Source organism: Cicer arietinum, chromosome 4 (genome assembly GCF_000331145.2).
Source record: "Cicer arietinum cultivar CDC Frontier isolate Library 1 chromosome 4, Cicar.CDCFrontier_v2.0, whole genome shotgun sequence".
Classification (NCBI taxonomy): Eukaryota; Viridiplantae; Streptophyta; class Magnoliopsida; order Fabales; family Fabaceae; genus Cicer; species Cicer arietinum.
The window spans coordinates 24,316,752-24,331,795 of record NC_021163.2 but is presented as its reverse complement, the minus strand read 5'-3'; the positions used below and the strand labels follow the sequence as shown (position 1 = coordinate 24,331,795).

Below are 15,044 nucleotides of genomic sequence, written 5' to 3'. Positions count from 1 at the left end.
AATGTCACTGGCAGGGATTGAATGTTGAACTTTCAATATATAATTCATGTCTCAACTCAAACCACTTAGCTACTTCTTTGAAGATACAACTTATGTAATGTTAGGAGAAACAGCTTTAACACCCCAAGTGTGAATTTTTTTCCCATCCCCAAAAGGTACTTTGAGGAGTGCCATTTGAGCAATGGCTCTTGGACACTTCTGTATTATTATGCACGCAAAAAATACTTATATATGTTAATAACAGATTATAATAGTTTTTTTTAATAACAAACAAAATATTCATGAAACAGGCCAAAGAATTATAACAGGCTCTGAGCATTAAGAAATATTCCTGTACAAGAATACAAGCTAAATTAACTTATTCAAATATGCAAACAAGGAAATCATAAAAGCTTCAATTCCTCAAGTAATTTGCAGAAGTCTACATGAACAAACCGAAACTGTATCAACAACGCTTGAGTAAAAATTGATGAATCGTGAAGAAATGAAGAAGAGTATTTAAACTCTCGGATAGCGTGAGCGTCCTTTCTTCTTTAAGAATTCAGGGATCTCAAACAAACTAGCATCATCCAAGAAAGAGGAGGGTCGCCCATTGAAACCGACGGCTGTATCACCCTGAGCGAGCTGATTAGCCTGTGTTTAGAACACAAACCAGAATTATGCATATGCACGACATGGAGAGGGACAGCGGGAGAGATTTTAATTATACCTGTAAGGGCGACCTTTCTTCATTTTCCTCTTGACACTTGAATCCAGTTGCAATTAATGTTATGCTTACCTATATGAAACCAAATGACAAGGCTCACCACGCTGATCATATTATATATTTATTATTTAAATTCCTCGTGATCTAATTAGTGGCATATCATGCATGAATGCTTATGATTAATATTGAAGATAACATTCAGTCAAAAAAAAATGTTAAAAGATTACAAAGTTTAACTTACTTGATCAGTGAGTGATGGATCTATTACTGCTCCGAAAATTAAATTAGCACTAGGGTCGACCAGGTCATAGATAACCTCTGCAGCCGCATTTACCTGTAAATGATTATGTTATTAAAAGCCATAGCATACAAAAAGGTTATCATTCATAGAAAGCCTGCAAGATCATGAAAAATTCAATAGACAAAATCCAACTCCTCCAACAAGTATTAGCTCCATTAAAAATCAAAGATTGCAAAACGCTTAGCCTTTGTTTGGGAGTTTAGGAGGGGATGGAAAGGGAGGACTTTAAAAAAAAAGGAAGGAGGAAGTGGAAGTAAGAGGATGATTTTGGGAGGGGAGGGATTTGGGGGTCAATTTTTCTTCATTATACAAAATCCCTCTATTTTTGGGGAACTAAAAAAATGTATTGGAGGAGAGTTTTGGAGGATTTAGATATCTTCAACTCTTTTCCATGTTATTATAATACTCTAAAAATTAAAAATATATTCATCATACACATTCTCTACAAAATTACTCTCTCAAATAAGGTGGAAGGTTTCTCTATATTTGTCTCCCTTCCCCTCCCCCCAAAGCCTTAGCAACTTCCCATAGCACCTAGATGATTCAAATTTCAAAGGAGGAGAGGGGAAAAGGAAGCACAAAAAAAAAAAAAAACAAAGAGAGCGGGGAAAAAGAACATCACGGGCACAATTGAAACTATGTAGCACAGACACTTCATATCAAAGACGTATCTGGTGTCCGATATGACACAACACAACACATGTAGTTACATTTGTTCACTTTGATTTTCTTAAATTATTATTGGTGTCTATATGTTTGTGTTAGTGTTGTGTCTGATGTATTTGTCTTAGTCGGTGCCTCATAGAACTTAGACATATACATAGCAAAGATTAAAGCATAGGAGTAACAAGGATAGATAACCACCTCAAACAAGGTTAGATCACTCCCACCAGTTATGTTCCATACAATTCCAGTAGCTCTCTCTATACCAGTATCTAGTAAAGGTGATTGGATAGCATTTAATGCAGCATCTCTTGCTCTTGTTTTCCCTTGAACACAAAAAATAATGCCATAAGATAAATTTGAATAATATATGAAGTTTAAAATTTAAAATACGCTAAAAAATTACACTTCAATATTAAAAAAATGGAAAACAAAAGGTGGTGTAGAATTGGTAAAAGTTGAAATATAAACAGCATTAAATCACACTGCATGCTAGCTTACCTTAGAATATATATTAACAATATCTTAGGAACATATTTGTTATATCACATACAAATTTTAGTAAGCAAAACCGACGATTAAAAGCTCTTTCTAATTCCAAACATTGCATAATTATGTGAGTCAAATAGAGGATCCCGACTCGGGGGATACATTTTCAGTTTCCAAACATACCAGTTGCAGTTCCTATCCCCATCAGTGAAGAACCAGCATTGGCCATTATAGCTCGAACATCGGCAAAATCTACATTTACCAACCCTGGTATCTGCAATCAATTAGTAAAATCAATAAGCGTTATATGATTTTACTTTTTACAGAAACATATCATCAACTTTATGATATAAATAAATCAATAATATTCGTACTGTAACAATATCAGATATGCCACGAACGCCCTGTCGAAGAATATCATCAGCAAGATTGAATGCTTCAGTTACAGGCGTTGATTGAGAAACCGCGGTTAACAGTTTGTCATTTGGAATAACAATTAGAGTATCTACATTATCTCTTAGAGCTGTAATTCCTTCTTGTGCTTGAATGGCTCTTTTTCTCCCTTCAAATGAAAAAGGTGTTGTGACAATCCCAACAGTCAGTATACCCATCGACTTTGCAACACCAGCAATAATCGGAGCACCGCCTGTTCCAGTTCCACCGCCCATTCCCGCCTGCAAAAGTTAATTTTAATTTTCAAGTTTAGAACAATGAACCAATAAAAAATAATGTAAAAGAACTGCAAACATGAAAAGGCTAAATAATGGTGCAACATTTAGACCAAAACTACAAAAATTCATAATGCAAAACCGTAATTCAATTAACAGAAACTAAAATAATTGAACAAAAATAGTTGAACATACTGTAACAAAGACCATATCAGCTCCATAAACCGCCTCTTCAATCGATTCTCTGCTTTCTTTGGCAGCATTCATTCCAGTCTTAGGGTTACCACCGGCACCAAGACCTCGTGTAAGCTCCAAACCAATTTGCAGACGATTCTCAGGAAAAACAGGCGACATTCTCATTGCCTGTACATCAGTATTAACAATCCAAAACTCTACTCCATTCATCGAACTCTCTATCATTCGATTCACCGCGTTCGATCCACCACCTCCAACACCAATAACTTTGATCTTTGCCTGATTATAACTACTTTCACTAGATGTAACTCCTAAGCTCTCTGATAAATCCTCACCTAAACTATCATTTCTTGGAATGTTCACTATTCCGCTTGATTCACCTCTAAGCATCGAAATCTCTGGATGTAGATGTAAAAAAGAGTCTTGACTATGATATGAACTAACATTATTGGAACTAGCTAAACACTTAAATTGAACTAACCCTAATTTTCTTACACCACCTAGAAATCCATTATTACTATCAAACTTTTTCATGAAACTAACTCTCTTAGGGAAACTCTCAATCAATGTTCTTCCTCTAACAACATTCAACACCCCTAAAGCATTAGAATGCGCAAAATTTGTTGACACACAAGTCACCATTATATGGTGTTCTAAACTTCAAAGTTGGGGGATTTAGGGACCCACGACATTGAAACTTTCCATTGGCTCAGAAATATTTCTTCGAAAACCTGTTCATTACATCAAAAATTAAAGGTGTCCATGAATGCTACACTATCACCATCATCAAGTCAGTAATAACAAAGGGGGTATAGAGAAAATGGGGTGATGAGATAGTAAAGAATAAAAGAAAGCGATTAAGAGAAAGAAAAAGAGAAAGTTGAAGAAGAGAACTTTGTGGGAAGCATTTGATTGGTAAACCCAAATGGCAGTGCTGAAAACTACTAAGGGGTTTTACGGTTAGCACTTAGTAAGACCACTTTATTTTCTCTTCCAGTTCATTTATTTTTGGTGAAGCTTGCATTTGAAAAATTATTTGTCACATTTTAATTAGAAAAAACTTTTATTCTAATCATGTTTGTATTGTAAAAGGTTTTGGTATATATTTATCATGTAAACCAATAAATTAATAATTATTTCAATGAATCACTGTTTGTTTATTTTTGTATATCAGGAAAAATCATGTGCAAAGATTTAGAGTAGTTAAGAATATTAAATTCTATTATTATGAATAATTATTAAAAAAATTAAATTTTATTTTTGGTAATCATTATAATTGTATAAATGATAGGAAATAATATTTTTTTTTAAAACTCATTTAGCTATTAATTTAAATATCAAATATATCGGTACATGTCGAATTGACTCATGTACCTACCGTAACAAAAATTGTTTACATATACTACATTAGTCTTAAATATAAGCAAGAATAAATTTTAAAAAAATAGATATATCTTATACAAAATTAAACGTTTTGATTAGGGTGAGTTACCCGTTAGATAGACATTCCATATGAGAGATGTTTTTCGTAAAAGGAGATGACTATCAACGAGATGTAAGTTCCCTAATTGATGTGTGATGATGCATTGCATGATTGAGAGGAAAGAGTTATCCGTTAGATGGAGTCGTCTCTAAGGGAAAGGTCACCCTTAGGAGAAGATGGTTATCAATGAGATTTAGCTGCCTTTTGGTTCCCAAAAAATTATGTTTTTACTTGTTTGATTTTTATGATATTTTTGAGATTGTTCATTTTGATTCCACTTCTATGTGAATTGCAAATTTAAATATTTCTACCTGAACGGCTAAATTATAAGTTTTTTTCATTTTATCATGTGTATATTTTACTTGAGAATTATTTATATATTATATAGCATTGTTTAACATAATTCTCACAAGATTATAAAACAATTATTCATGTCTTTTTGTGTTTTTCTTATAGTTGGTGGTGGTTGTTGTCTCCTCACTAAGTCTTTGTGACTTACCCCTTCATGTTGTTTATTTTTTTTCGGATTCACAGGCAGCTGAGTAACAAACTGTTAGTAGATTCAAGTCTCGATCATATTTTTTTGATAGGTCTCTTTGATTGAGGAACCTTTTTGTAAAGTCTGTTGAGTTGTGATGTATTTTTACAGCTATTTTGAGTTTAGAAAATCTTTATGGGAAATGTATTAAATATTTCAATTATCCTCTTTGAGATATGACTGAGTTAAAAGTGTAAACAATGATTTTATAAATTTAGGAACGTTGAAGTTACAGAGAATACTCTGTCAAAATTTCGATAAAAATTATATATTTTTCGAAATGGTCATCTAGAACTATTTATTTGCTTAATTGTTAAGTTAGTTGATAGACTTGTCAGACTAGGAGTATAGCTTGTGCGCCGGTCACGGCGTCTAGTTTTTTTTATCGTGATAATCATATTCTTCATCAACAGAGTGGATACAAAGACATGAGTTTGAAGAAATGAAAAATGAAAGAGATCAATTTCGAGAAGAATTGGCTAATACAAATAGAGCAATTGAGCGCAACAATCACTTGATAAAACTATTGATGAATGGTTTGAACTTTCAATTCATGTCATATACTAGAGACCAAATTCCCGAAGATGAGATTGGTGATCATGATGCTGGTGATTTTGATTATGAGATTGGTGATAATGATGCCCATGATCATGATGATGAAGAGTTAGATAGATAATGATAAGTTAATCTGAAGAACAAATATGTTGTAATTTGTTACGACTAAAATATATTATGTTTATAAAATCAAAAAAAGAAAAAAAAATTATATTTAAACTAAACTTTTATCTGTATTTTTTTTAGTACTTAAATATATTATGTTCTTTAGTTATGTACATATATATATTTAATGCATTTAAATGATTTTGGTGTATAAATATTTTAGATATTGACATCAAATTAAAAAAATTGTTTTCATTGTTTTTTTAGACATTAAAGTAATGAATTTTAAAAAAACTGTAACGTTTAGAGATGAAATTAGTGATCAAATATTTAATAAAAATAACAGCTTAAGTCATAAATTTCGTCTCTAAATCAATCATTAATTACATAGAAAATTAATTCAAAGTGGTTGCTAAATTAATTTCAAATTTTAGTCATTAATTTGATCACTAAATTTCGATCGATGATTTGGTCGCAACAGTTAAGGACTAATAGTTTATCAATCGCTAATTTGATTGCTACAAGCCACAACAATCAATTTTGAAACAATAGGGACTGATGAGTCAATCACTAAAACAAAATTTTCTAATAGTATTAGAGTGCTCGCACTACAACATTTTTGCTCTGTAACAACATTTGAAAAATGTTGCCAAAGAGAATAGGCAACATTTTCCGGGCGTCTCATATGTGAGCGTTGCCTATTATCTTTGGCAACATTTTTCTCGCACTTTTGGGCACACTATTTATAAATGTTGCCTAAACTATGGGAATAGGGAACAATTTTTCAACATGTCTAAGACAACATTTTTCAAGCGTTGCCATATCTGACAACAATTGATAAATGTTGCTTTATAACAATACATTGAGAACATTGATAAAATGTTACTAGAGCTTATAGGTAACAATTTTCAACTGTATTCATATATACAAAATAAATTTTTATTTTTCTATTATATTAATTCAAATAATAAATTAGACATTTTGTCATTATTTTATAATAATAAATTTAATTACATACACAAATTGAACTAAGGAAAACATAATGCAAATTTAACACAAATTATTAACAAAGTTGTATTCAAATAAATGGTAATAAACAAATTGTCTAAGATTAGTAACATACATAGTAAACAAATAAATGGTAGTATTCAAATAAAGTTTAATACTTAAAGTACTAAGTCTAGCAAAATATATAGTTTGTTGAAGTTTTGATGCTTCAATCAAGTACATGCCTAATAAAAAAAACATCATCCAAAAAAGCATAATCTAAAATCATCATCTAAATCATTCAAGTGTGTGTTCTTCATATTTAGCATCTATGTTGTCCTCTTCAAATTTGTCATCTATGTCATCCTCTTCAAATTCATCGCCTTCATCGTCAACTTGAAATAATTTATCGTCATTGTTACCTTGGTGATAAAAAAATAAAGCCAAATAAGCTAGGTCCTAAACTTACCAAAAGAGGAATGATAGCAAATGCAATGCTTTAAACAACAAATCCAGTAAGTGTCCACCGCAAACTACTTCACTTTTCTAGCAAAACAACATTACAAAATTTAAAACAAAATAGTTCTTAAATAAAAAATCCAAAATCCAATACAAGTATCAATAGTAGGTTCCAAGTGTAGTTACCTCTCAATAATCTTGCTCCAATCTTGCAAAAATGTTGACTGCTTTTTAATCCTTGACATCTAAGAAGCATAAATCAAAAATTGAAGCAAAGACACATAAAGTGCTAGAGAATTTCATGAAGTTTAAAACCAAATACAAAGAAAGAAGAATTAGTCTTCTTTTTTTTAAATAGCAAAAGGTATATAAGGTTCTTTATAATATATGCAGTACAAGCAGTACTCTAACAATAGAACATTACAATAAGTTTTTTTTTCTTTCTAATAAGGCCATTTAGAATCTTAGACCAAGAACTAGATCACCCAACCACAAATACACCAAACTGAAACTCAACTATACAATACATATATCAGAACTGAATTAATACCCTGTGACAGCTAGACTTGGTTTGCTCTTATTGTTATTCCAATCTATCCAATATAAACAGAGGTCCTACTTATTTATTCACAAATTCACTATCAATAATTTCACTAACAAATTCAAAAATTGTTGTAAAATAATGACCTCTATTGTCTAAAAAGGTATATGACAGTTTTTAAAAAATGCAACAAGATTGATAATCAATTTAACAAAAGAACACTTTTATTAAACTAATGATCAATCACGGTCCCAAGGAATTGTTTCTAAGCGAAGGTTCACACTTACATGTATTGACTAATTACTAGTCCAGCATATACAGTAGTTCTACAAATTAATCAAGATACAAGCATGCCAATTTAACCATTCAAGCGATATCAACGAAAACAGAATACGTCTATAGCATGCAATCAAGATTAATCATACAATCATACAATGATACAAAGCAAGATGGAAATAAAGAGTAAGGGATATAGAGTAGTGCACCGCGATTTTCTACTGGTTCAGCCGTCTATCTAACGGCCTACGTCCAGTCCCGAAATTAAACGATTTCGACATTTTCAATAGAATCTTCTAGAGTGTTTTACAGATGTTCCAGCGCTCCCGACCTATCAATCTTAAAACTCTCTCTCTATTTTATTTCGCAACCACTGTATCCCAGAGTTTCTCTACAAACTCTTCCAAGATCACAGTAAAGCTTCTTCTTGATGAGCCCTCTCAACAATGAAGATAACTACCAGTTTCACTACTGGATTTTTCTCAGTTCTTTCTTTACAAAATCTTTGTTACAGAAAATATAAAAGATATACAGAATATGTCTCAATCACTTGCAATGAATCTCACACAAGAAGTTGTTTTCCCATTTGAGTGTTTGTGAGATCTTTCTCTTTTTCTCTCAAGAAGTCTTTTTCAGCTTTCTATTGATTATGAATAATCGTTGGTTCTGGGTCTGAAAAAGCAATATCAAAGGTTATTCAAATGTGAGAGAAAGCTGTTCAAAAATGTTATGAAAGTTATTCAAAATGTTATCAAAGTTCTTAGAGAAAGTGATTGAAAACCGTTTATATAGTTTCTGAAAAACAACATATAAATCGATTTCCCAATCGATTCATTAATATAATAAAACAGACTCAATCGATTTCCCAATCGATTATCGCAAGTCTTGTTTTTCTTGAATCTTGAAACTACATAAACTAATTGATTACCTAATCGATTATTTTAATACATTTTTCAGAAAATTATGTGTAGTTTATATTTGAATCGATTGCCTAATCGATTTCAGGTGTTTTGTTCCAACAACGAGATCAAAACAATCGATTACTCAGTCGATTCATTAAGTCACATAATCGATTCATTAATACACATAATCGATTTGGCCATATATTGAGTGTTCCCTGTAACTTAAATTTTTGTTTCAATCGATTTACCAATCGATTTGGTTTAATACAGGGATTTAGCTTATTCTAAGTAAATCAATGTGCCAATCGATTAAGTGTTATGTTTCTGAAAAAAGTGATTTTACCAGTTGGTTCATTGCAATCGATTGCCTAATCGATTGATACCAAACTTGTTACAATTGAATTTTTCACAATGGATTGTCCAATCGATTGTGTTTGTCACAGACCATGTTACTTATGAAATCTTATTTACGAAATCGATTTGCCAATCGCTTAGCTTATTAAATGGCTTGGCCCTGTGACTTGCACAATCGATTTGTCAATCGATTTATCCAATCAACTTTAGTCTTTGTGATTTGAACAATTGATGTGTCAATCGATTAGCTTGCTAAAAGGCTTGCCTCTGACTTGCACAATTTTTATCAATGATTGTGCCAGTTGATTGCCTAATCGATTGTTTAATCACAGACTACACATTTTCATACAACCCTTTTACAGAATCGATTTGCTCAGTAAATTTTCCAACTTTTGTTGATTCCTTGAGTTCCAGGCGATTGTCTCTCAAGTATGTAGGGTTGAGTTGTTGTTCCTGAAATCTTACTCAGTTAAAATGTTAGATTTATCACATGATATATGAACATTGTATGTTTGTTAATTATGTCAAAATTAGGATTAAGGGGACTTAAGTCCAACAATCTTCCCCTTTTTGCATAAGTGACAAACATACAATTTTAACTTGAGTTTAACATTTCAAGGTATAACATTAAAAACAAACTCCCCCTAAATTTAAGCAGTCATGATCCATTTAAGCAACACAACAACATATTATATTAACATAGCATGTTGTTTACCATTTGTTATCAGGGTTAGAGCTTAACAACAACAAAAATTTAGCATAACTACATGTCGTATCAGTGTTATCATGATCAAATTTATCATGCATTAGCAGTACTATTTAAACAGTGGCAACTGCACTTGTTTATCAGTTTCATAGCAATATCATAGCAATATAGGTACCAGTAACAGAGCATAATATCAGAGGATAAGTACCAATACTATTTACCAATATCAGAGTAATTTAAGTAGTCATCAGAGCAGCAATTTGCAGATTTGCAGCAGCAGTAGTAGCAGTAAAATTTAATTCCAGTACAGAAGCAACATAAGTAGCATGTAAAAGTTACCACAAGTTATAATTTTTCTCCCCCTTTGTCAGTTAATGCAAAAAGCAGTAAAAGGAGAGAGCAGCAAAAAAAAAATTCTCCCCCTATGTCAGTAAACATAAGCACTGGTGATAATTATGGTGTCAGAGCAGACAAATATCAGGGTATCAGAGCAAAAACACATGCAGATTAAACAGATTATGGCAATATAGATCAGAAAACAATTGAATAAACGCGCTCATTTGTCATATATTGAAGAAAATAGTACAGCAATAACAAGACATTACATCACAACAAAGAACCTAAAAACCTAATCACCTAAACTAGGTTGTTCCTCACTATTAGCTAATGGAGAGGTAGAGACCGCTGTATTACCCTCAGCAGGTGTCTCCTTAACGTGAGGTTCATAACTATCTAGGGTAATGGGATTTTGTTCCTCTGTTGCTTGCCGGCCTATATCCGCAATATCTTCAAAGGATAGCTTAATGCCTAAATGAACTTGTATCGCATCAACATTCTGAACAATTGAGTTCAGAGATGCCTGGAGTGTCTTCAAAGCAGCTTCCATTCGAGCATTTGACGCTTGCATCTTAGCGTTGTGAGTCGTCTGAGCTTCCATAAACTCTAGCAGCTTTGCTAAGGACTCAAGAGGGGCTGCTACTGGCTCAGCAGCTTGTTGTGTATTAGGCTGAACTGGTTCAGCATTTGGTAGGGGCCTTATCCAGATACCATTCACCCTTTTCAATTGCATTTGATTGACAATTGATTCACCAAAAACAAGGGTGGTTTTTGAAGATTCTTCATCGACAAGTGACACTTTGAAATGTCTTAAAATCTTGGTGATTAACTGGGGATAGGGCAGCACCAGCTTGCTTTGTGATGCTTCCATCATGTGCTTCAGCACTATCCATGTCCAGCTCATCTTGAGCTCTTTGGACAGTCCCCACAACAGCAGTATGTCCAGCTTCTGGACGACGACATGGTTTCCGGATCGGGGCACCAGCATCCGGGTTAATGTGTACATGAGCATCCGATGATGGACCTTCATTTGACCAATCGGCAGCGAAATAGTTTCGACAAAGCTGTCGACCATCAGGTCCTTCACAGCGGTGTGTCTATCAAAAGAAGCTTCCCAGCCTTCATCTGCAGCTTCAGCCTCAGAACTGCCATCAATATATTTTCCATGGAAGGGCAGTCCTGACAGATTTGAGAATTCTTCAAAAGACATGGAGATCCTCTTGCCTTTGACTTCAGCCTTGAAGCCATTGTCAGTGAGCTTGAAGGTGGAATAGAATGCTCTTATTAACTTAGGATAAGTGTCAAGGGAGGATGAGAGAAAGTTTTCAAGACCACGAAACCTCAAATGGTCTTGGAAAGTAAATCCATCTGAATCAAAATAGGAGAAATGCAGAGTCATAGCCTCATGGATTTTTCTTTTTAGAAAATCAGGTGGGATAACAGATTCTGCAGCTTTATCTTTGGACGAAGGAGCTTTCTTTGGAGGAGGAGAAGAAACCGTTTTCTTCTTTTTTTCTGAGTAACCTCCTTCGTAGCATCAGCCATGAGCTTCTCAGTAAGGGGCTCCTTTCGTTTCTTTAATTTTCCTTGATCAACAGCAGCAACTTTGCCTTTCTCTTTGGCAAGTATTTTGTGAGTAGGAATTGGAACCCGTTTTGAAATTGTTGGTGGGGGAGAAGGGGTTCGCCCACTAGAAGATGAAGATGGTGATGGAGTTTTGGGCTGGGTTTGTTTAACACGAGCCATTGTAGTAGAGATTATGTGTTTGAAAGCAGAGATATATCAAGGATGGTTGGGAAAAACAAGAGTACTGAGAAATAGCAGAGAGATTAGAGAAATTCTGGAAAAAAGTTGAGAAGAAATCGATTGGTAACTGTTCCTTTTTAAACCTTCAGACGCGACAATTGATGTCCAAATCGATTATGTTACCGTTGCTGGGGAAGCACAACCGATTTAGTAGTAATTGCATTTAACTAGTAAAGGTAATTCACAACGGTCATAACGTGAATCGATTCCCAAATCGATTTCCTTTATTTACTCAATTGATGTTCAAATCGATTTCTTTAAAGTGGAGAATTTGAAATATTGAACTAGTCGATTTCTAAGTCGACGCTCGGGCTAGAGTCTGGAAAATGTTCCCAATTTTGAAGTCTGGGGCCAACGCAATCGATTTTGCAATCGATTCTTTAAACTATATACCAAGCTGGCAATCGATTACCCAATCGATTGGAATGGGAAGAGTTCAAGCACCAGAAGCTTCCTGTGATCAACAAATCGATTAACCAATCGATTATCGTGTTTTCTATTTTGACAAAAATAGGCATTGTGCATACGAAATCGATTGTCCAATCGAATTCATAAAACTGATTTTCAGTTTATTCACAGGATAATCGATGTTACAATCGATTTGGTACAAAGATAAGATCTCACTAGGATCTATGATCCCTAGTTTCATCCTAATATGAAGGAAGCTTTCTTTGGGCAAAGCTTTGGTAAAGATGTCAGCCAGCTGATCAGCTGTATTGACATATTCAAGCTTAATGATCCCATTTTGAAATTGGTCCCTTATAAAGTGATGTCTTATCTCTATGTGCTTGGTTCTAGAATGCATCACTGGATTCTTAGTAATGCTTATTGCACTTGTGTTATCACACAAGATAGGTACAGTCCCTAAATCAACACCAAAATCAGATAGGTGTTGTTTCATCCAAAGGATCTGTGCACAACAGCTCCCAGCTGCAATGTATTTAGCTTCAGTAGTTGATAGTGCAATGCTGGTTTGTTTCTTGCTAAACCAAGACACAAGGGAGTTTCCTAGTAAGTGACAAGTACCAGAAGTACTTTTCCTATCTAGTTTGCATCCGGCAAAATCTGAATTTGAATATCCAACTAAAATGCAGGTTGATCCCTTAGGATACCACAAGCCTATACTCTTAGTCCCTACTAGATATCTGAATATCCTCTTTACTGCACTAAGGTGAGATTCTTTTGGATTGGATTGGTATCTTGCACACATGCAGACACTGAACATGATGTCAGGCCTGCTTGTTGTAAGATATAGCAAGGATCTTATCATTCCCCTAAACCTTGTAACATCTACAGGTTTACCTTTCTCATCTCTATTTAAGTGATTTCCTTGACTCATGGGAGTATCAATGGACTTAAAGTTATCAAAACTGAATTTCTTTATCAAATCTTTACAGTATTTAGTTTGACTAATGAAAATGCCTTGCTTGCTTTGGTTAATTTGAAATCCCAAGAAGTAAGATAGTTCACCCATCATTGACATTTCAAATTTACCTTTCATTAAGTTTTCAAAATCTTTGCACAATTTATTGTTTGTAGATCCAAAGATTATGTCATCAACATAGACTTGGACCAACAAGATGTCATTTCCATTTGTCTTTATGAAAAGTGTCTTGTCAACATTTCCTCTTGAAAAATTTTGTTGAATGAGGAAATTGCTGAGCTTCTCATACCAAGCTCTTGGAGCTTGTTTCAACCCATAGAGGGCTTTTGATAGCTTGTAGACATGATTAGGAAAATCAGGATTTTCAAAACCAGGTGTTTGGCTAACAAAAACTTCCTCTTGGAGATCACCATTGAGAAAGGCACTTTTCACATCCATTTGAAAAAGTTTAAAGTCCATTATACAGGCATAAGCAAGTAGGATTCTAATGGCTTCTAACCTAGCTACAGGGGCATAGGTTTCATCAAAATCTATTCCTTCCTCCTGATTGTAACCCTTAGCTACTAGCCTAGCTTTGTTCCTAGTTATGACTCCATTTTCATCTAGTTTGTTCCTAAACACCCATCTTGTTCCTATGATGTGCTTACCTTCTGGTTTAGGAACTAGGCTCCACACCTTGTTTCTCTCAAACTGGTTTAACTCCTCTTGCATAGCAAGTATCCACTCACTATCTAATAGAGCTTCCTTAATGTTTTTGGGTTCAATATGAGATACAAAGGCTGTAAAGTTGCAGAACTGTCTAAGGCTCTTCCTAGTTGCAACTCCTTTAGAGATATCCCCTATAATGTTATCTATGGGGTGGTTCTTATTGAACTTCCATTCCCTAGGTAAATCATCAGTCCTTATTGGTTCTATACAGTCAGTACAAGTTGGAGGTACAGTTTCAGTTGGTTCTAATTGTTCATATTCTACAACTTCATCCAAAGTGTCATCAACCATAGGAGGAGTGTTGTTCAAGTTTTCTGCAAATAATTCATCAAACTTTACATGAACTGACTCTTCTATGGTTTTTGTTTTTTTGTTGTAGATTCTATAGGCCTTACTGGTTTGAGAGTATCCTAGAAAAATACCTTAATTTGCCTTAGGGTCAAACTTTCTTAGATGTTCTTTGCCATTGTTTAAAACAAAGCACTTACAACCAAAGACTCTAAAGTAGGAAATGTTTGGTTTTCTACCCTTGTACAACTCATAGGGAGTTTTTCTAAGCAGGGGCCTAATGAGAACTCTATTGACAACATGAGTGGCTGTACTAATTGCATCTGCCCAAAAATACTTAGGAAGGTTTGAGTCTTTAAGCATACTCCTAGCTAACTCCTCTATTTTTCCTTTCTACAACTCCATTTTGCTGTGGAGTTCTAGGGGCTGAATATATGTGTTGTATTCCATTATGTTCACAGTAGGTTTGAAAGGAATCATTTTGGAATTCACCTCCATGATCACTTTTGATGGATATAATTTTCTGGTTATTCTCATTTTGAACCAAAGTAGCAAATTTCTTAAAAGTTGAGAATGCCTCACTCTTGTGAGTCA

The 15,044-nt window shown here is 33.9% G+C and overlaps 2 protein-coding genes across 18 annotated transcripts in view; both read right to left on the bottom strand.

Moving 5' to 3' along the window:
* Positions 1 to 296: 296 nt before the first annotated feature.
* Positions 297 to 3,807, bottom strand: LOC101489922 (cell division protein FtsZ homolog 2-2, chloroplastic-like). Its single transcript, XM_004493976.4, has 7 exons — positions 3,023 to 3,807; positions 2,534 to 2,833; positions 2,343 to 2,433; positions 1,872 to 1,996; positions 948 to 1,040; positions 710 to 778; positions 297 to 633 (listed from the first exon to the last, which is right to left on the bottom strand). Exons 1-7 carry the CDS (start codon positions 3,662 to 3,664, stop codon positions 499 to 501), a joined length of 1,455 nt encoding a protein of 484 aa, XP_004494033.1. The 5' UTR covers positions 3,665 to 3,807; the 3' UTR covers positions 297 to 498.
* A 2,989-nt stretch (positions 3,808 to 6,796) lies between these two features.
* Positions 6,797 to 15,044, bottom strand: part of LOC101490255 (uncharacterized) — a 12,642-nt gene continuing 4,394 nt past the window's right edge. For 2 of the 17 annotated variants that reach the window (XR_012162765.1, XR_012162762.1), the window contains 3 exons: positions 7,336 to 7,394; positions 7,160 to 7,236; positions 6,797 to 7,085 (listed from right to left, as the gene is read on the bottom strand). Coding sequence is in view for 12 of the 17 variants with exons in the window: in XM_073367784.1 (XP_073223885.1) it covers positions 10,557 to 11,663 (1,107 nt within the window). In the remaining 5 variants the exon portion in view is untranslated. Of the gene's footprint in view, positions 7,113 to 7,159; positions 7,237 to 7,335; positions 11,664 to 15,044 lie in introns of those variants that run through there. The other 15 variants (XM_073367784.1, XR_012162764.1, XM_073367774.1 and 12 more) reach the window with 15 other exon arrangements.